Source organism: Bemisia tabaci, chromosome 8, assembly GCF_918797505.1.
Source record: "Bemisia tabaci chromosome 8, PGI_BMITA_v3".
NCBI lineage: Eukaryota > Metazoa > Arthropoda > Insecta > Hemiptera > Aleyrodidae > Bemisia > Bemisia tabaci.
Window position 1 is genome coordinate 23840326 of NC_092800.1, and position 20802 is coordinate 23861127.

A 20802-nucleotide genomic window follows, 5' to 3' on the forward strand; every position below is an offset into this window, starting at 1 on the left:
TAGGTAACAACAACTGGAGAAGTAGGTAGGACCTGGATTCCTTTGTAAGCATTGTCAGCGAAATGATTTTTTTTCTCCGTGTTTGCACAGAAAAACGGAAACGAGGGTATTTGAAATCAACTCTTTAAAAACCTTCATTTCTTCATATTTTTGACTTGAAAATGGACTAAAAAGACATTTACCTTACACTCTAGGTTAACGGCCCCCTCTTCTGACATCACAGCTTTTAAATTTTCAAGAAAACGAGGTTTCTTGAAATGTTTTGGAATGCTCAGTTTCAAGGAACACGAAGTGACACTTTGACCATAATCGTTTGTCGCCACGCACTTCCATTCCGTCTAAAAAACATCCATGAAGAAAATGATCATAGACCAGTTGTTTATGAAGTGCATAGTCTACTACACTAGGGAGGGATACACACGGACAATACAATTTCAAGTGGTTTTAACCACTTTGAAAACATACTCACCATCACAGTTCATCATTATGCCTAAAAGCTCTCTATAACTCATCAAATTTTCATTCTTTATCAGAGTTTTTTTTTAGAGATTTACAGAGTATATTTCCACATTATTCGGCTATCCTTCAGGTTTAATTTGAGATAATCTTGCTGTCATCAAATTATGACGATGGTTTACTTTAGTAGTTGCAATACTGCCTTGCTGAGGAGGAACGGCGTGTGAGTATTTAAAATTCGAAGTGGCTATTCGTCGGTACGGTACCGACGGATAAATGGCTATTCGTCGGTACCGTACCGATGAATAAATAGCTATTCGTCGGTACCGTACCGATGAATAAATAGCTATTCGTCGGTACCGTACCGATGAATAAATAGCTATTCGTCGGTACCGTACTTTGATTTTAGTACGTAAATTATATTAAAGATATGATTTCTTAATAATATTTTGGTGGAAGTTAAGAGCTAAAAATTGGGTGAAAGATGGAAAAAAACCCCAACACGAGTTGTAAAGAAATATTCTCCAAATTTAATTTATGTATTTAATACTCTCACATAATACTGAAATGTACTACTCTGTCAAATAAATAATCATAATACTGAAATGTACTTCACTGTCAAATGAATCATCATAATACTGAAATGTACTACTCTGTCAAAAGAATCATCAAGAACGCTTCTTTTTTCGGGTGGTGGGGCCTTTAGTTTCATTTGCAGGTGTTTTCTTTCGTTTTCGTTTTTCGGGGGGATTTTCCACATATTGTCGGTCGGCAACGGTGCGATTAAAGGAACAAAGTTGTCTTGCTGGCAGTTTAGGTCGCCCTCGTGAAATGACTTTACTCTTAAATTTTAGCTAGCGGTACCGTCGAATAGCCATTTATTCATCGGTACGGTACCGACGAATAGCCATTTATCCGTCGGTACCGTACCGACGAATAGCCTCATCCTTTAAAATTTGCCGAATTATCTCCGATAAAATGCTCACTTTTAAGGAGGGTTATGAGTATTTTCTCTAGAAATTTTTAAGTAATTTGGATCTGATGACGATTAAAATTCTTTGAAATATTGCATTGGATGAAAAATATTGACAGATTTCCAGGGAAGTTCATATTTTATAAAAGGACATTAGGCGACGTCTAAAGGCTTATACAGCGGTTTTTCTTGGCACGGCAAAGTAGGTATGACGTCAGTTTGACGTAGTATGACGTTAAGTGTTCCTGAGAAGCTGTCCTTCGCCTATAGGGTCTAAGGTCATGGACGACCCCTCAGTATGATACACACTATATTATACCTTTTGCATCCTACTTAATTTGAAAAATCTGGACAGTTTGTGATCTAAAAGGCTCTTCATTGCCCGTTCTTTAAAGAAATTTTCAAAAATAAGAAGGAACTCGTTGGTGAAAAAGTTTTCTAGAGCCGTTTCCTGCCAAATGCAATGTTGAAGAAAAATCTTTAACGAGAGGATGAAGATAACGAATCCTTTAGAGGATAAAGTAAAATAAAGTCAGGAAAGCAAAGACAAGTAGTTCACTAAAGAACAATCTTACATACACACCTGGTCAATCAGTTTAAGGCACTTGAGTTTTAAGTGACTAACTCCAAGCGCCTCTTTAACGATTTGATAATCTTCACAGTCTTGAATTTCTTCATCATTTCTAAACCAATTGATTTTTGGTTCTGGCGCAATACTAACTGAAATAAATAAAAAGCAACATGGACACAAGATTATACGTGCATGAATAATAGGTGCATGAAACAAAATCAAGGGATAAAATCCAAAGCCTGACACTGACACGAAATTACATAATTTTTCGTTAAATATTTTTCCGTATAGAATATATTATCCTTAACTTATTTCAAAGACCAGATTTTATTACATATCCCGGATCTTAATGATACGTATAGCTATTTGTCTTGATCTACCATACGTTTCTTTATATTTACAGAATCTAAACGTTAACTTAAACATTGTCAATAGATACCATGAATTTTTAAATCGAATTCTCCAATTTTAGCTTGAAATTTAAACAAAATATCCTGCTAACAGAGAAGAGAAATCAACGAAGTTTACAAGAAATTACGTTTACGAGCTTTGCAAGAAGTGAATGATGTATGACAGGAAGTCTGCAACATTGCAAACGGAAATACGTGGTTTCCCACTTCGGCCATCAAGTTGCTGTTTGGTAACTTTCAAGTTTCAGTAAGGTGAATTTCAGCCTACAATCATGGCAGCCCTCCTACTGATCACGGTTAAATAATCGGCTTCACCTCGAAAAAATTCTGACATTTTTTTAATAACGATTCCTCACACTGCTTTGATTTTGCTCGATAACCCTTACAAAACTTACCTTGAATGGTGAAGCGGAATTCTTCGTTAATTTTTGCCTCGCAGCTTTTTAGACCGAGGATAAAGCGAGGTGGCTGATTATTTGAGAAAAGCTGAAGCCTTTCCTCTTCAGACAGTTGACTTTGAATATCCTCAACCGTTAACTCGGCACCACTTTTAGCTTCACCCATGCAGTTTTTAGCCACACAGCAATATGATCCTGTAAAATGTACCCGAGGAAGGTATAAAAAATGTTAGCACATTACCTACCAAGTATAAAAAATGGTTTATTACGTCGGTGATGTATTCAATGCATATCAAACTCCTGTGTTGATGAGAAAAATTAATACAAAACATTCTTCAAACACACCATATTTATAAGAGAAGAATAAATTCTGTCTCTTTGATGTACAACGATTGCTCTTCATATTCCTTTCCCTATCAAGACCCTGCAATAAATTGAAATTGTATGGTGGAATTATTGCTACAGTATCGAAGTGTGTAATCGGGCATGTTGCCTGTCTACTGATTGAAGGCAAACGGCTTGAAATAGCTTAAAATTTGAAATAAGTTGCAATTTTTCCACTTCTACGTGTGCTTTTGAATCATTATGCCTCTAACTGTTTTAAGAAGATTAGGTCATATATTGATAAAATTTATTTTGAATCCATATTTTGGTCACTTATTGTTTACCTCAATGGGGACAAGAAATTATCGTTTTTAATGAGAAAAAAACAAACTGTCGATTTACCTAAGGAGTTAGTTCCAGTGAGCTGATAAACATCTCCTGGCTTTAATTCTTGTCCATCTTTGAACCATCGAAGATGTGGTGTCGGGAAACCGACTACTTTGCATTCAAATGACACCAAACCTTCTTCCGTCAGCACCGCTTTCAGTCCTTCTAAGAATTTTGGCTTTCGGTAATTTTTAGGGACTAGGTAAAAAGGAGAAGAATAAATATTAATTAAGTATGAGTTATAACTGGTGAAGTCATAACTTTCTTAAGCCGAGAATTTGTGATGGAATTGAAGCTTCCATGTTGCATCTTGTATGATTTTGGTGACCTGTTGCTCCTTCATTTTCAGAGTGAAGCTTCAATGGACGTAGTTCTGCTAAAAGGAACTAAGTGCCATTTGAGGAAGAAGGGGATTGCGGGTTAGATTTGGTGCTGCGGATCGCGGAACTCACCCCGCCCTATGCTTACAATGCTTGTCCATGGCGCTTAGTTCCGTTTTACAGAACGCGCTATCCGGGATTCTAAAATCCTCACAAAAAAATCAAATTGGCACTTAGTTCCGTTCAGCAGAAATACGTCCAAATTGAATGCTCTAGCTCATTGATATAGTTCTGGATTCGTTAGAGCCAACCAAGTTTAATAGCCCTTGAAGGAATACAATTTTTGAAATACAGATTGAAGAACCTTGAACTTGAAGCGAAAGATTACATAGATTTTAACTCAAGAGTGTGTTTCATCACTTTGAAAATGAATACTACTGTAACTTTAAACAAGTTCGGGCCATATTTTTTAGTGTTTTTCCTCTTGTTGTCGAATTCAATTTATTTTTGGGTGAAAATACTTACAAACTATTTTCATGCACATATCGCTGATTCCCTGGCGGATGAACGTAAATGTTGCCAAATTCTCCTCGCAAATTGCATTTTTACCGGAAGAATCTGGGGCAGTTTTAACTGAAAATTTTACGGCTTATTCTTCTGATCTCATGCAAAAATTAGTAAAATTTTTGACGAAAATTGCACGGGTACATTCTTTTAAGAAATTGAATTGATTAAGTTTGTAACCTTGGAGTGTAGTTACGTTCCATCGTCCGAAAACGATATATGTGTTAAAATGTAGCTGTAAGATCGAGATAAATGTTTTTGAAACATCATGATTTCACACATTACCCTAGTGTAAATATTACCATTGCAGTGAGCTAACCATCACCTTGCGGCAAGGTATCGGCCTTGCCGCCCTCTCCGAGCCCTATCCGAGCCCTCACCGAGTTAGTTCATGGAACTCGACGACCGGGAATAAAACCGTATGACAACACTGTAGACCCAAATCCAGACGCAGGGCGCGAAAAAGGCCACACAGCATCGGGAAATACCCCGTGTTGGGTATGCTTTTCGTCTCCAACGTTGCCATGCATAATTATTCCCAGTCGTTAAGTTCCACGAACTGACCCGGCGAGGCCTCGGATAGGGCTCGGAGAGGGTGGCAAGGCCGATACCTTGCCGCAAGGTGATGGTGAGCTCACCGCAAGGTAATATTTTCTCTAGGGTACTTATAAACTAACGTAAGATATAAAACTTCAAACCTCGCCATGACTTCTGCAAGTTTTAAGTTTTAGTTTTTTTACCTTAAACCCTGAGACGGAGTAAAAAGTGAGTTTCTCTTACATGTAATATCAAGATGGCAGGAAGTAATTTCTTTGACGCCAGTCACGCTAGTTGCTACGCATTTCCAGATGCCCGCATCGGTAGCATCCAGTGGATTAATTTCTAAACTATAACCGCCGAGCCCATCGGCCATCGTTTTGTACTTTTCATTATCCTCGACGACCCCATTTTCATTGTACCAACTTATATTTTTCGGCCACGGCGGGACGGCAACTATGAAAAAATTTACGAATTAAAGACAGAGATAGGAACAAATTCAATAAGTTCTATTATACAAAGTAAATATTTAATAAAATGAATGAGTAACTAAGAATAAGTGCACACATTTGAACAAAGTCTTCATTTTAACACACGGAAAAATGAAATTGCTGATTTAACAATTTTGTAGTTGAAAAAAGTGTCTAACACGTTTCAATGTGGATTTTACGATAAAAATGCTAATTTGGTGGTTAAATTAGCTTTCCACTATTGTAAAAAGGTACATTTGAAACATGTCGGACATATTTTTTAACAACTTAATTATTAAATAAAATTAATCCATTTCTTACGTGTATTTAGGACGTGATAAATTATAAATACACATTTGAGGGATTTAATATAAATCACCCTGACTACATGAGACGCTGCCTTTTTTTTGCTTTTGTTTTTAGGTTTTATTTTTTTACCAGAAAACTAAGCAAACGCGGAAACTTGGAATTTTGTAAACGTTTTCTGCATTACCCGAGGTAAATTCACAGAAAGTTTAAAGGCGTTACCTAAATAGTTTAGTGCTCTATTGAAAAAATAAAACATGACTAAAACATAAACAAACCTAAGCAACACGAAACGTAGGTAGGCTGATTTTGTTTAAATCCATCAAATAAATAACCATTAATCAATATTGAATGGCTTTATTTACGTAATTATACTCTCAAAATCAATTTGTTTGCAGATTGCTGTAAGATCATGTGTAGTTTTGCTGTAAATGTTATCAGTCATCTAGTCATGTCATGAGATTCTCTCGAACATTTGAGTGTCAATTTTCACGTTAAGCAATAAAAGTGCATAAAAACACTGAAATTAAGTGAAGCTAAATTCTTCCCCAATATTGTTCGAACAGTTAATCATTGAATTCAAATTAAAGGTTAAGAATCGATTGAAAAAACTCATGAGTTATTATCCACGCCCTGCTACCTATGCATTATCATTACAAAACTGCCTTGATGTAGCTCGCAGTCGACGATTCCCTTTAAAAAGAGGTAGACCACTCATGACGGTTAAAATAAGATTAACAAATTCACCTTGACAATCTAAAGCAAGAACCTCTCCGATTTTTGATTTGTGATCGGACAGTTCTTTTACAAAAACGGGGGCTGGTCCAGGTGGCAAGAGACTGGAACAAAAATCAATGAAGAGATCAGTGAAATTGATCAACTGATTTTTGCAAACATTATCTTTTCATCACATAACGGAACAAATTTTGATCAGTTTTTTTTTTCAGATGTTCGTATGGAGTTAAATATTAAAATTCCGAGCTCCATCTTATTCGAATGCGCAATGCGTGAAGTATTCTTGCGGTCTTGTGGGCGCCAATATGCGCCGCGGCGCCGACCGCAATGTATTTGGCGCAATGCATGAAGTATTCCTGCGGTCTTGTAGGCGCTAATGCATTTCACGCTGACCGCGCTGTTATTCAAACTCCTGAAGTTTACGTTTTCGCCTTATTATTACCATGAAGTTTTGTACACTCTGCAAGGAAATATTCTTTTCTTAAAATAAGAAGATGGGGAAATTTAAGACGGAGGGTATTTAATTGGAGAAAAATAGATATTTAAACAGCAGTTACAATAACTGAACAGTTTAGTTGGGAAAATCCTTAATGAAAACTGTCGTTTAATTTTATTATATAATGAATGAAGAGATCAGCGAAGTTCATCAACTGATTTTTGCAAACATAATCTTTTCATCACATGACGGAAAAAATTTTGATCAGTTTTTTTCAGATTTTCGTATGGAATTAAATATTCAAATTCCGAGCTCCATCTTATTCGAAGAAAAAATTCCTTATTTTTGTCCACATCGCCGGAATCACACGCTGAATTTGGCAGCTAAATATGGAAGTCAACAGTCATCGCTCAACGGCTGAAATTTCACAAATTCGAGTAATTTTCATCCAGATTTGTGTCAAATCTATTCGAATAGTTCAGACAGATCCTACATTATCTGATGGTTGCTGAGCCTCGTCGCTCAATTTTTCGCGACACGCGCAAAATTCAGGCATCGGGCCGATGACTTCCACAATTAAGCCACATCCAGCTCGCACATTCAGCGTGTGATTCCGGCATAAGGAACGATTTTCTACCATACAGAATATTTCTGAGGGTGTTCGGTGCTTACATCAAATTTTTGAAACGAGAATTTTGGAACAAATAGCCGGACTGATATGATATTATAAGTTGCGAATCTCTCAAATACTTTCAGGACGTTCTCGTGTTTCACATAAATTTTGGATTAGAGAAAATCAGTTGTGAGTTTTACACTTTGATCTTCATCGTGATCCCCAACCGTATCGTTGAGTAGCACTAATAAGTACCGATACAAACAATGGAGAATTTGCACGCAATATTTTTATTGCTTCATCTGAAAGTGCCTAAAGAGCTGATTTCACGGTATTTTTTATAATTTTTTTCGACTATGGTAAATAGTATAAAAATAGATTTAAAAGTGAGAAAATGCGCCGCCTTGTGATGTCATCTGGCGGCAATTCCCATTAAAGTGCATGTATTTTAGCAGATTAGATAATTTTTTCATATTTCTTCCAATACCTAATTGTTCAATTTATGAACCAAGGGTATTCTCGTGTTCAGCTAACTTGGTAGCGTCCATTTAAACACGGAATCCATCTTTCAGACACCTGCAAATTCTCCATTCTTGATGAATCTATATTTAATTTGCCTACCGATGAAACTGAAGGGGCTCTAATGTTTTTTGATCACATGACAAATCATGCCGAAGGTGCGAGCAGTAGGCAGCATGACATCCTCTGCCTACAGCTTGCAATTTTTAAATTCGAATTAAGTTTGATCAAACATTAATTTTCGAAAGAATTATCTCAAAGTTAAATTTATTACCTCGTGGGCACCTGGTTGCCGATGAAGTTAACCTTGGAGACTGAACACGCGGTGCCCATACAGTTGGTCGCCTGACACATGTAGGTGCCCAGAGACGTCGGATCCTTAGGGTTGGCCGAGAGGGCGAACAGGTCCCCCGGCTTGATCTCTTGTTTATCTTTGAACCATCTCAGGTGAGGAGTCGGAATCCCGACCACCTTGCACTCCAGTGAGACTGTCCCCTGCTCCGTTAGCAATGCTCGAAGTTCCTCCAAAAACTGAGGAGCTTTGTATGCCTTCGGAACTGAAATTACCACAAAAAAAAAATTAATCACAACCCGCAGCTCACTAGACAGTATAATACAGGTATGTAAACATTTATAGTAAGGTAGGGGAATAAGAGAAAAGTGAAAATTGCGCGACTTAATATTTAATAAAAAAAAAATGTGTTTATTACGTTTGGATTGGATTAGAAACCGAGATCAACTGCATATTAGACCGCGTGTCCCTTTCGGATCTTAACGCAAACGCCCATCCAGAGAAACCTAAAACTGAATGAGATAACGCAAAACCGCTATGAATGTATTGCTGAAAAGGAAAAAAATGAACACCCTTTCCTGCCGTGATAGCGAAGAGAGCCGTAAGTGCAAAATTCTCGAAATCGAGTTTTCTTCAAAATTCGTCTAAACTCTTTTAGATGAAATTACTGAGACAGCTAAAACAGCGAAATTCATCCGAATTTAATGAAAACGAGTCGTATGTGAAAGCCGTAAGTGCACAAAAAATGACATAGTATTTTTCAAAACAGCCGCAGGTGCATGAGAGCCAATGAAAACAGTGCTTTCCAGTAAAGTGCCGCCCTCCTCTGCCAATTTCTAACCTGAAAATGTGTTTGCTGTGCGTCCAAAACGCAACCACGAAAGCATGCAGAGGATAGCACTTACGGCTGTCTTGCCTAACAATAACCTAGCATGAAAATGAAAAATACCCTTTTAATGTAATGGAAATAAAATCAGTCGATTTTTAATCATCCATACGATTTCTAGGAGTCTTCCGGACGATTAGTGGCAATTTGACAAAGAACGGAGGCTTCTTTCAATAAAATGTTCCGGTCAGAAGCTTCTGAGCCCGTTTTCTCAGAACTTCATTTTTGCACTTACGGCTCTCTTCGCTATCACGGCAGTATCCTGCCTGATCCACTATAGATCAGCTAAAAATCAACTTAATATTTGATACGGTCCACGAGGCGGGTCTGGTATATTAACTTACATTTTAGAAACAGGTACCATTCAGGGGTGCAAAATCTCCACGATCCTTTGATCCGCGGATAGCAGGCTCCCTGGACGGAAATGGTGTGAACCGTGGTATCCAGCACGGAGAAGTTACGAATTTTCAACAATTAGAGCACGCACCGAGGTGTAAGCGCAAAGCGTGAAGTATTCCTGCGGCCGCACTGCGTTTGGCGCAATGCGCGAAGTATTCTTGCGGTCTTGTAGGCGCCAATATGCGCCGCGCCGCGCGCCGACCGCACTGTATTCGGCGCAATGCATGCAGTATTCCTGCGGTCTTGTATGGCGCTAATGCATTTCGCGCTGACCGCGCTGTTATTCAAACTCGTGAAGTCTACGTCCTCGCCTTATTATTACCATGAAGTTTTGTACACTCTGTAAGACAATATTCTTTTTTTTAAAATAAGAAGATGGGGAAATTTAAGACGGAGGGTAATTGGCAAATAAGAGATATTTAAACAGCAGTTACAATAACTGAACAGTTTATTTTGAATAAACCTTAATGAAACCTGTCGTATAATTTCATTGTATATGCGACACTAGTATACAAAAAGAACGCTCCAAGTTTTTTAAAATCTTAATTGTTTAGATTTTGTGATTATCATTTCAAGTAAAACATCCTACTAACTTTGCATCATTTTCTCGCCATCCCAGCGCGTTTGAAATTCTTTTGAGACATTGTACTTTTCGAAAGCGGGCTTCTTCGGGATTTTGGCTCCAAAAATGCGCAACAAATCATCACGTAATCTACTTAATTAGTATAATTTCAGAATATTAAACAAAAAACACAAGGTTTAGTGACCAGTTGCCTTAAAAACATCTTCAAATTATTCTGTTTCAATGCACGTTAAATACGCATGACCGTCGAGATGCGCATGAAGCGGCGCCCGCGCTGCCCCGAACTGCATAAAAGTGCAAAGGACGCCCATGCTTCGGTGTTAATGAGAAAGGGCGTATGAACCTTCATCAGTTGTCAAATTTCCGTCAATTAAGTGCGAATTTTCAGGAAAACTTGTGAATATTTTCCGTTCAATTTTTCAAAGAATTTTCTTGGTAATTAGTTCTAAATTATTTGAAAATTTTAAGAGAAAATATTCATGACTCTCCTCAAAAATAAACATTTCATCGGAAGAAATTTGGCAACTCTGAAGTGCACTTACGGCGTTTTTCGTTAGCACGGCAGCATGGCGCTCAGTTGCATCGAGGGAAGCCGATTGACACACTTCGGGACCTGTAGCCGTTTCATTCACGCCCGGCTGCGGTTTGCGGCATTTATAAGTTTTGATCCGTCGCCAAATTCACTCATCATTCCTAAAATTTCTAGCCCCTCCATTATGACCGCCGTTTGAGTAATGACCGACCGTCGAATTTCCACTTCCCAGCGTTGCCGCTCGAGTTGAGATAAACTAATCAATTGGATAGTTGCGCAAGTCACAGGATGGTATTTTGATGGGTTAAGCTTATGGATATGGGCGGACTCACGAGGCCCCCCTCGCTCCCCCGAAAAAAAGGAGGAAGAAAAAGGAAAGAAAGAGAGAAGGAGAGAACGCAGGAAAGAAGAAAGGGGGAAGCTTATATTTTGTAATTATTCATAACGGAATCGACCACATTGACTTTTTATTAATTTGACGAGTCCTTTATAATTATCGGTTTTTTGTTTTTATTATGTTTATGTGCTCGATGCTGGATGGTTTGACAAACAGGGTTATACCCTAGTCGCTCGCAGAAGAAGAAGAAGAAGAAGAAGAAGAAGAAGAAAGAAGAATAAAAAAGAATAAATTAACTCAAACTATCAGATGCTTTAAAATTTCGAAAATTGTCTGGCGGAAGCCCCCTGGAACCCCTTCCGCCCCCATCTACTTTAAAGTGCCTCGATCCACCTATGCTTATAGATTGGGAAAATATAATAAGATCTGTTCCAACGTCATGTTTCTACGTCCGATATTAACAAAGATGTCGCTCATTTAAAAACACGGGATATGACGTCATCCGCTACGGTTGTACATAACGTGATTTCTTCCATTTTGATTTCATCAATCAGGGATACGCACATTTGCACTGGTTGCTCAGCGTAAAGCACGGATACGCACTGCCGTGCGCAACAGTCACCGTGCTTAAAAAGCTCTAGGAGTGTGCCCTTGAGAGAGGCAACATCATTTGGACCACATTTTGCAAGAGGGAACCATTATCTCTGGCTCATTTTAGAAACAACATATATGCACTGGAAAAAAACCACATTGGATCCGGAGTCCAGACTCTTAAAGACATCGACAAGAAAAAGTACTCTTGATTCAATCAGAATCTAGCTTAAATCAAGAACCAAGCTTTTAATTTAAGCGGATTTCGTTTTGATTCAAGCAAAAATCCGATTGAATCAAGAGTATTTTTCCTTGTCAATGTATTTAAGAGTCTGGACTCTAGATCCAATGTGTTTTTTTTTTTCCAGTGTGCCATTGGTTTCCCAATACAGAAAGGTGCTTTTACAGAAGAGCCCGAGATAGTGGTTCCTTATTGCAAAATGTAATCCATTTCTCAATCATTCGAATTACCCCCAGCGATAACACAGTGCCAAAGTTGTTGAGTTGACTGTTGTCTTTGACAAACTGGCAAGACTGCGTCTGAGTCCCATTGACCTTCTCTCACGGTTGACTGGCACGACTGGCACGTAACGACGTAACGGTGGGAGTCTGCGTACCCCCATCGTCACAAAAACTCACTTCAAAGACGGGAAATTTGGCTCGGATTCTGGGCTGCTCGATTCAGCAACTTTCAGGTTTGAATGAGTCCTTAATACCCACGATTGACCAACTGACCCACCTCACCACTTTCTTGGAGTTGCTTACAACTTTTCAAGTTCACTGTTAGAAATCGAGGAAATTCGGCGCTGCGGGTCGATTATTGAAATTTGTAGACAAAGAAGACATAAGGAATATAGAGTGATCCTATTGGTCGAAATGATTGGTTCTTGTAGACTAAGGGGGTAAATGATGGACTAACTATCATGTCTCTCGTGGGTTGCCGTTAGTTAGTTTATTACCTACGTCCTTTGTCCATTGCAACCACCCGCTTCCTCCAATAGGATCCCTCCATATCCTTTTTGTCTTCTTTGTCTATGGCTTTGTCTATCAATTTCAATAATCGGCCCGCTGGAGCGGATGAATAGCGCCCAAAAACCTCGAGTGATGTAAATGCGAGGTGAAATTACCTATGTAGCAAATATATAGTCGTAAGATACTCCGCGAAAAGAGTAGATTCCTCTCCGTAATAATGTATGTCACTCAGTAAGGAGGATAGATTCCGCTCCGCATTCATGTCACTCCGGGTTTTTGGGCGCTTCATATCAACGGGTAAACTATCAGACCACGTAACTCGGTTTGTGACGTTGCAGACTTCCTGCCATACTTTCATCTTTAAATGGGAAATTACTCAATGCCTATTCTTGAAAACTTCCGTGATTTTTCTTGTTAGTGTGAAGAAAATACTGCGAAAACTTCAAGGAATGATATTGAATTGTTCTCCTTTAAGAAAATAAAATGAGAGCGGAGATTTTTAGACACCGCAAACGAAATACCTGCGTAGTCTGGTAGTTTTACCGTCGATATAGACTGCAGTACAGAATTTCACTCCAAAATTTTTAACAGTGATCGATGAAGTTTTGAGCCTCTTTTCAAACCGGTTTCTATCAAATCGAATAATTCAACATTCCAGTGGCGACTTTTGAAAGGGGGCAACACTGATTTTCTTCCATTGAAATACACGCAAAAAAATCAATTCTCGATGGGGTAGCTTGCCTCACCTAGAGTCAATATTTTCAATTGATTTAAATGGAGGAAAAACAATATAGCCAACTTGCAAAATCCCTATTGCCACTGAGAAATATGTGCACAAAGGAGTGGGGGCTGAGACTTACTCAAAACATCGAGATGACAGGAACATGAGCTGCGGCCTTGCTCATTCTCGGCCATGCACGTCCACCGGCCATGGTCCTCCAGCGCGATGGGCGAAACCTCCACGCAAAAGAAATTGCCCTCCCGGATCACATTGTATCTTGGATTCGGGGTGATCGGTCGATCGTCGAAAAACCATGTTACCTGCATCACAAAAAATCCGGAGGATGTAAATGAATAATTAAAAAAAGCTCAGAGAAAAAATCATTGCAGAACTCGGTACGAATGGTAACTCAGTAAGAACGGTCAAAGAAGGAATATTCTCGATGAGGGCCAGTTTTTGGGCCCAAACTGAATTCCTTGATCATCTCTACGACTTTTTGCTCATTGAAGACCTAAAATGTTCAGAATGTATAATGATTAGGAGGACGTATTTCTACCAAACAGAACTATGTCCAGGTGGGAAAGATGGAGTACGTTGGTCAGTCGAGAGCCATAAGAATGAATCGGAATTATAAAGCGCCAGTGACGTCGAGTGGCAAAACTTCGTGAAAAATAAAATCTTGAAATTTCACATGAAACATTTCATGAAATTTCAGAGATTTATGAAAGATATTGAAAAATACTGGTTTCTTTTCATGTTTCGCAAAGTGTAAAAATTGTGAGTTTTTTCTATTTTTGTGTGTTCGAGTGCGGATTGCATACTTTAGCCCCTGAAGAATATGAAATATTTCACAACCTCGTGAAATTTCATGAAATATTTCACTGAAATTTCCAATATTTCATTTCCTTCTTACGTTTCATGCTACCCTGGTCAGCGGCGAAGATGAAGCCACGAAACGACTCACCGTGGCATTAACTCATAAACCTTGTCCATAACGCTCTAGACACATGCCCACGATTCATGAGTCCCGCATGCAGTTGGCACATAGTTCCGCTTGCTGAATTGAAAAAGCGGGATTTTATATTCTGTCAAACGGAACTTTGTGCCAACTGTATGCGGGACTCATGAGCCGTATGCAGGTGTCTAAAGCGTTTTGGACAGGGCTCATGAGTTAATGCTTCGGATCGCCGTTCTGCATCTTCATCGTCGTCGCTGACGTCACTGGCGCTTTATAATTCCCATTCATTCTTACGGCTCGACTAACGAGCACACCCCATCTTTCCCACCTGCACATAGTTCTGTTTGGTAGAAATACGTCCTGGTCATTTTCGGTCTCTTCTCATTCCGGGTCTAATAATGGCCTAAACATGGGCCTGAAGGTTGAATTTGGCAAAAAATGCGATTTTGGTGCATTTGCGGTCGATTACGGTAAAATCCGCATTTTTCCTCCAAAATTGACATTCAGACCCATGTTTAAGTCAGTATAAGACCCGAAAAGAGACCAAAAACGTCTAAAACATGATGCATTCCGTAAAATGTAGACTTTCAATGAGTTTAAAATCGTTAAGTTGAGGAAATTCAACTGGGATAAGCCCAAAAACGGCCCTTGTCGGTACCCCTATCTTTCGGTCAGTCAACTAAGTCCTTTCAGGGCGATTTGACCGAAAAGGAAGTAACTCGAAGTAACCATAAACAAGCAAATTTTTAACTGCGTGTATTTCTTTCGAATAGATCTCAATACACGATTAAATTCCCGAACCAATTTCCATCAAAGTATCGAGAGTCATCAGTCTTAAAATTGTTACCTCGCTAAATTTCCAAATGAAAACTTGGCAGAAATGTTTCGTGCGGCAAGAAATGATGAATGGTGGCGCTCCATTCTGATCAAAATTTGACGGTCCGTTCGATTTTGATAAAATAAAACTGTTGCATGGTGACCATCAGTCATCAACTGTCCTACTTTGATCGGAATTGGTTCGGAATTTGATCTTGTATCCAGGCCTGTAGGCCCGGCTCAGGCTGTCTACTAAAACAGGTGGGCCAAAAATCAGTACTTTTACAGTACTTTTTCAGTACATCCCCATCAAATTCAGTACATCCCATCAAATTCAGTACCTCCTCAAAAGAACAATTCAGTATTTTCCCAGTAACTCCATTAGACGACATTCGAAAAATTTCGAAAATTTGAAATTCTTGCTTAAATTGCAACAATAATGAAAAAAATTCCAAACCATCTTTCGGAATTTCCGCACTTTTTCAGTACTTCCGAACCGCCCTTTAAAAATCAGCACTGTTTTCGAACTTTCCGAAAATTCCGTCCTTGTAGACACCCTGATAGGCGGAAAATGTGAATTCTTCTCACCTTAATTTAAGTGGGGCTGGTGATTTCGAAAAATTTCAAAAATTTGAAATTCTCGCTCAAATTGCAACAATAATGAAAAAAATTCCGGACTGTCTCTCGGAATTTCCGCACTTTTTCAGTACTTCCGAACCGCCCTTTAAAAATCAGCACTGTTTTCGAACTTTCCGAAAATTCCGTCCTTGTAGACACCCTGATAGGCGGAAAATGTGAATTCTTCTCACCTTAATTTAAGTGGGGCTGGTGATTTCGAAAAATTTCAAAAATTTGAAATTCTCGCTCAAATTGCAACAATAATGAAAAAAATTCCGGACTGTCTCTCGGAATTTCCGCACTTTTTCAGTACTTCCGGGCCGCCCTTAAAAAATCAGCACTATATCCGGAAATTCCGGACTTGTAGACACTCTGACAGGCGGAAAATGTGAATTCTTCTCACCTTAATTTGAGTGGGGCTGGTGATTTCGGCCAGGAATCGGGTCCTGGTGCCGATTTTGGCGGCGAGATCGGAGAGGCGTCTGAGGAAGACGGGAGCGGCGGGGTGTTGCGGCTTGACCGAAAGCTCGAAGCTCCCGTTGGCCTCGCCGAAGGGGTTCGAAGCGGCGAAGCTGTAGACGCCGCTGTCATCCTGTCTGGCTTTCTGGATCGTCAGCGAGCGCGCTTTTGACGCGTGTCGCATCCGAAACCGCTCCCCGATCAGCCGAACATCCCCTCGTGTCCTGCACATAACATACAAACTCGCTGTTAGTGATAGATCCTTCACAGGCAGAAGAAAAGAATTAAAGGCATTAGTTCAAAATTTATAGTCATACCGTAACATCTCACGGTGTAAAGTTCGGTTATTATCGGTTTCGGTTGGTCAAAATCTCGTTTTGCCCTGCCCTCCCCCTTCTCCAAATTTTGGCGTGACCCAAAATCACTTGGACTGCATTTTGCAATTTGGAACTATAAATTCTGGCTCTTCAGGAAAAACACTTATGTGCATAGGAAAACTAATGGCACATAAGTTGGACTGCATTTTGCAAAAGGAACCATTGCCATGATGCTAAGATGCAAAGGATGAGGTTGCACATCCTTTGCAATAAAATTGCGGAAATTGTGAAAAACTATGAAATTTAGATGGTAATTTTTGTCTTAAATTTACAGTTTTTAGCGAGTAAAATAGAAACTATTAAGGGATAATCGGGGTTTTCCTCCAAGACAAAAGAAGTTGCACAATCTTAGCAACATTGCAATGCTAGTGGTTCCTTTTTGCAAAATGCAATCCAGTCTTTTTTAAACCGGGCTAGAATTTATAGTTTCAAATTCCAAAATGTAGTCCATTTGATGTGCACAAGACGACCATAAATCGGCACCTTCCGGCCAAAGTATCACAAGCGCCATGCGACGTTTCAAAATGTCCGCCGCCATTTTATCTTCGTACAGAGAAATTGTTGGTTGAATCTGTTCGAAAATTTCACTGAATTTTCTTTGTGCTGGCGATAAAATTCAGCGAAATTTTCAAACAGATTCAACCAACAATTTCTCTGTAAAAAGATAAAATGGCGGCGGAAATTTTGAATCGTCGCATGACGCTTGTGATACTTTGGCCGGAAGGTGACGATATCATGGTTTCCACCGGCCTGATTTCATCCGCATCTCAAGAGTCCCGTAGCGTCAACATTTTTATTTCAACCAATAATGGGGTGATGCCTCGCGAAGTTGACGCGTTTTATCAACGTGGAGAAATGACGTGTAGACAATTCGTTATATCAATATTGAAATTTTAAGTCCATGACTTTTTGAATAATTTTTGTGGAGGCTCAGAATATTGCTCATAAATAAATTATAGCTACGCGAATCAATGCACTTCAGACTACTCTTAATTTCAAAAGCAACACCTGGTTATACCGCGATGTCACAGCAACAAGCCCAAGATACAGTCTGTGAAAAAAGAGAAACCTGTCAAAAGCTCGCTCTCCCTCACGGTCAAACCAATTGGCGGAAATGAGACAGAAAAAGCTGTCGCCAAGACCAACCACAGAGAATACATTCGAAACCCAAACATCAGTCCTATTATAACGTCATGATGAATCGAAAATCCCACGGTTTTGACGATGGTGTTGGCAAGGAGCCAACAGTTTCAGTCAAGCTGATGCATCACATTATGTGCGGTTTGATGAGATAGGACATAAATGTCTCTGTGCTAAGGAAAAACGACGTATGGACCCCCAGACGCTGCTATTTCTACTTCAATGAAAATCGAATTTATTGGAAAAATTGTGAATATTTGTTCCCGAAATTGTTAGACAATTTTGTTCAATATTTAATCTAAAATATCTGCGAATATCATGGAAAAATAAACAAAACTTTCTTCAAAAATACATGTTTTATCCGGTGAAATGTGGCAGCTCTCGAATGTTTATACGACTCTTTCCTCAGGGCAGAATGAAGCGGGACAATAGAAATTATGGTAGCAGTAAGTTCCGGAGTTCACTGGCCCCTATGAAGAGGCAAGCTAAGCTGACGTCATTTGTAGTGCTCTTAAAAAAGGCGAAAGTCCAATTTTTAAAACTTTTTTGTGTACATTTTTGACGCTCTTTTTACGTGACATTCGCGTTCCTGTGCGTCTGTGACCCGCGTTCTAAAAACGGACTACCGCTGCTTTCTTAGGAAATATGGTAAAGACAACCGGAGAAGATCGATAATATTATGTTATAGTGATTAGTAGATGCGTCAGAAATTTCCTGACTTTTCCGGTCACCGCAAATTCCCAGACCTCCCCCGAGTTTCCCAGTTTTCCACCATAGAGAAAAAAAGGAGGTGTTTGCATTTCGGGCATCTTGGAATTTTTTGATGATTTGATGACGTAGGTCGGTACAGCGACGTTTAGCGTGAAGGGGACGTCGCTGTACCGACCTACGTCATCAAATCATCAAAAAATTCCAAGGTGCCCGAAATGCAAACACCACCTTTTTTTTCTCTATGGTTTTCCACAACGGCGGCAACCTAGCGGATGATTTTCAAGAGTTTCACGAGAAATGGAATTTGTTCAATATTTTCCGCTCAGACACTACGAAGTCTCTCCTCTCAAAACTTCAATTTCGAACATGTGCTGCTCCGCGCATACGTGAGCCTTGCTTTCCGTATAGCTCCCTGCTTTCCGAGACTCATATGGAAATTGAGGTACGCTCTTACGCTAGGAAAACGACTTGTAGATTCACCATCAAGTCCTGCCCGTCACATGCTTCTGACAAGAGGGCGGTGCACTATCGTAGCTGCTTGCACTTCGGGATCCGAGTGCATTCACAGTGACGCGAGATGCACGCATTGCGGCACGAGGAAACCCTCCAGCCACGCGGCATTTCATGGAATCGTTCCAGAAAAGCGTGGTGGACAGTCTGCCCGTCCGGCTGGCATGGCGTGGCGGGACATTTCACACGATGAACACGTCTGCCAAATCCAGCCGGGTGTCTTGTCGGTGTTGGTGAATCCGAGTTGACAGTTGAGAAACAATGTATCAGATTTAAAGCCTCCTGTGTTCTCTTGATTCATTAGATGCATATTGTTTTGGAGTGTCTTGAGTAAACAATCATTTACCACTTTTCTCACTCGAGTCGGGGCCGTGTAAAGTGGAGCGTAAAAGTCATCCCTCCTAAATACGACCGAGCTCGTGAGTGAAGCATGGTACCATGTTGAAGTCAGCATGGTAAGAATAACGTGGTACTACTCTGGGTCAAAATCCCCAACTATGACTAACATGGAACGATGTTCAGACCAACTTGGTACTGTGTAACAAGGTGGAGAAATGGTGCTGGGTCCACACCATTTCGCAAAGAAAACAAAGCCAGGTGGTTCCAAAAAAATGTTCAATTAGAGTCGAAAAAGTTTTTTTTTTTTTGACTCTAATTGAAAGAATTTCTGGAACTTCGTGGCTTTGTTTTCCCCGGAAATGGTATGGACCTAGTACCATTTTCTCCACCTTTTTACGTACAGTCCGGGTAATTTTTTAGCGTTTTTTCTCGTTGGTACTGTGTTGATACCATGATGACTTCATGACAACATGGCTCCTATGTGGTAAAAAATGGTACCGGGCACCAAGTTTGACACTCTCTTGCTATCATATTGTTAATATCATGATCTCAACACTGACATGGGATGGGGGATGGGACCGACATCATCGTTTTCAGCAGGGTTCTTTCCGTGACATGAACACTATATTTTCTGTAAGGCATAGGTACAGTCAGCTTTCAATTTTTCAGGAACCTTTAGAGGTATTGTAATTTACGACGTTTTGTAGTTTGACGGCTAAGTGTTTTAATTTTGATATGAGATCTAGAAAGCATGACATTATATGGGCTAGAGGACTCATCTCAGAATGGATTTACGCCCCGAAGTCAAAAGAGCGACGATTAAAAAAGCTATCAGCCCAGCCCTGTCTGTCTCGCGCGTCTTTTTCTGTAAGTGCTCGACCTGAGGGAGTCCTGCTGTCTCAGCCGACTTGCAGAGGTCAAATACCCCATTCGTCTCTCAACGTTCTGAAAAGCCTAGCCTTGCGCGCCTTGCCAAACTGTCATGTCCGAGAGTCCTTGGTCGGAAACTTGATAAGAAGCTTCGAAAGGTTGATAACTTTGACAGGCACAAGAGCCACAACATGCTGAGCCACATTTTTTTCTGCCGTCAAAATTTTGCAACAACAACAATAACCCCAATCACGATCATTCGTAACAGGCACGTAATGAACGCATTTAAATTAAAAGGAACCACAGTAGAGTCTCGATTATCCGCGTCTCGGTTATCCGCGATTCGGATTATCCGCGGTCTATAAAGCGGACTTTTTTTTTACTTTTTCTATTTCTTTTGAAAGCGACCGGGACCGAACGGAGAAATTCGGGGTCATTCCTCTCCTCTTTGGAAAAACCATCTTTCCATTTGTTATTCTTTTCGAATGCATGGTATGTGTCTTTACTGATTCCTTTAAAATACAGTCTTTCCGATCACTTTTTCCGGCCGTCTTGCGTAGATTCGGATTGTCCGCGATTTTCGATTATCCGCGGTATCTCCGGTCCCAATTATCGCGGATAATCGAGGCCCTACTGTATATCCTTTGTGACATGAGTCGAATAATGCATGTA

At 39.8% G+C, this 20802-nt stretch overlaps 1 protein-coding gene across 1 annotated transcript in view; it reads right to left on the reverse strand.

Moving 5' to 3' along the window:
• Window positions 1–20802, reverse strand: part of LOC109032551 (uncharacterized) — a 246731-nt gene that overhangs the window by 183181 nt on the left and 42748 nt on the right. The window contains 9 exon segments of the mRNA XM_072303839.1: window positions 183–338; window positions 2013–2149; window positions 2806–3003; window positions 3535–3717; window positions 5184–5396; window positions 6464–6555; window positions 8294–8576; window positions 13472–13652; window positions 16128–16407. Of these exon segments, the coding sequence (XP_072159940.1) occupies window positions 183–338; window positions 2013–2149; window positions 2806–3003; window positions 3535–3717; window positions 5184–5396; window positions 6464–6555; window positions 8294–8576; window positions 13472–13652; window positions 16128–16407 (1723 nt within the window).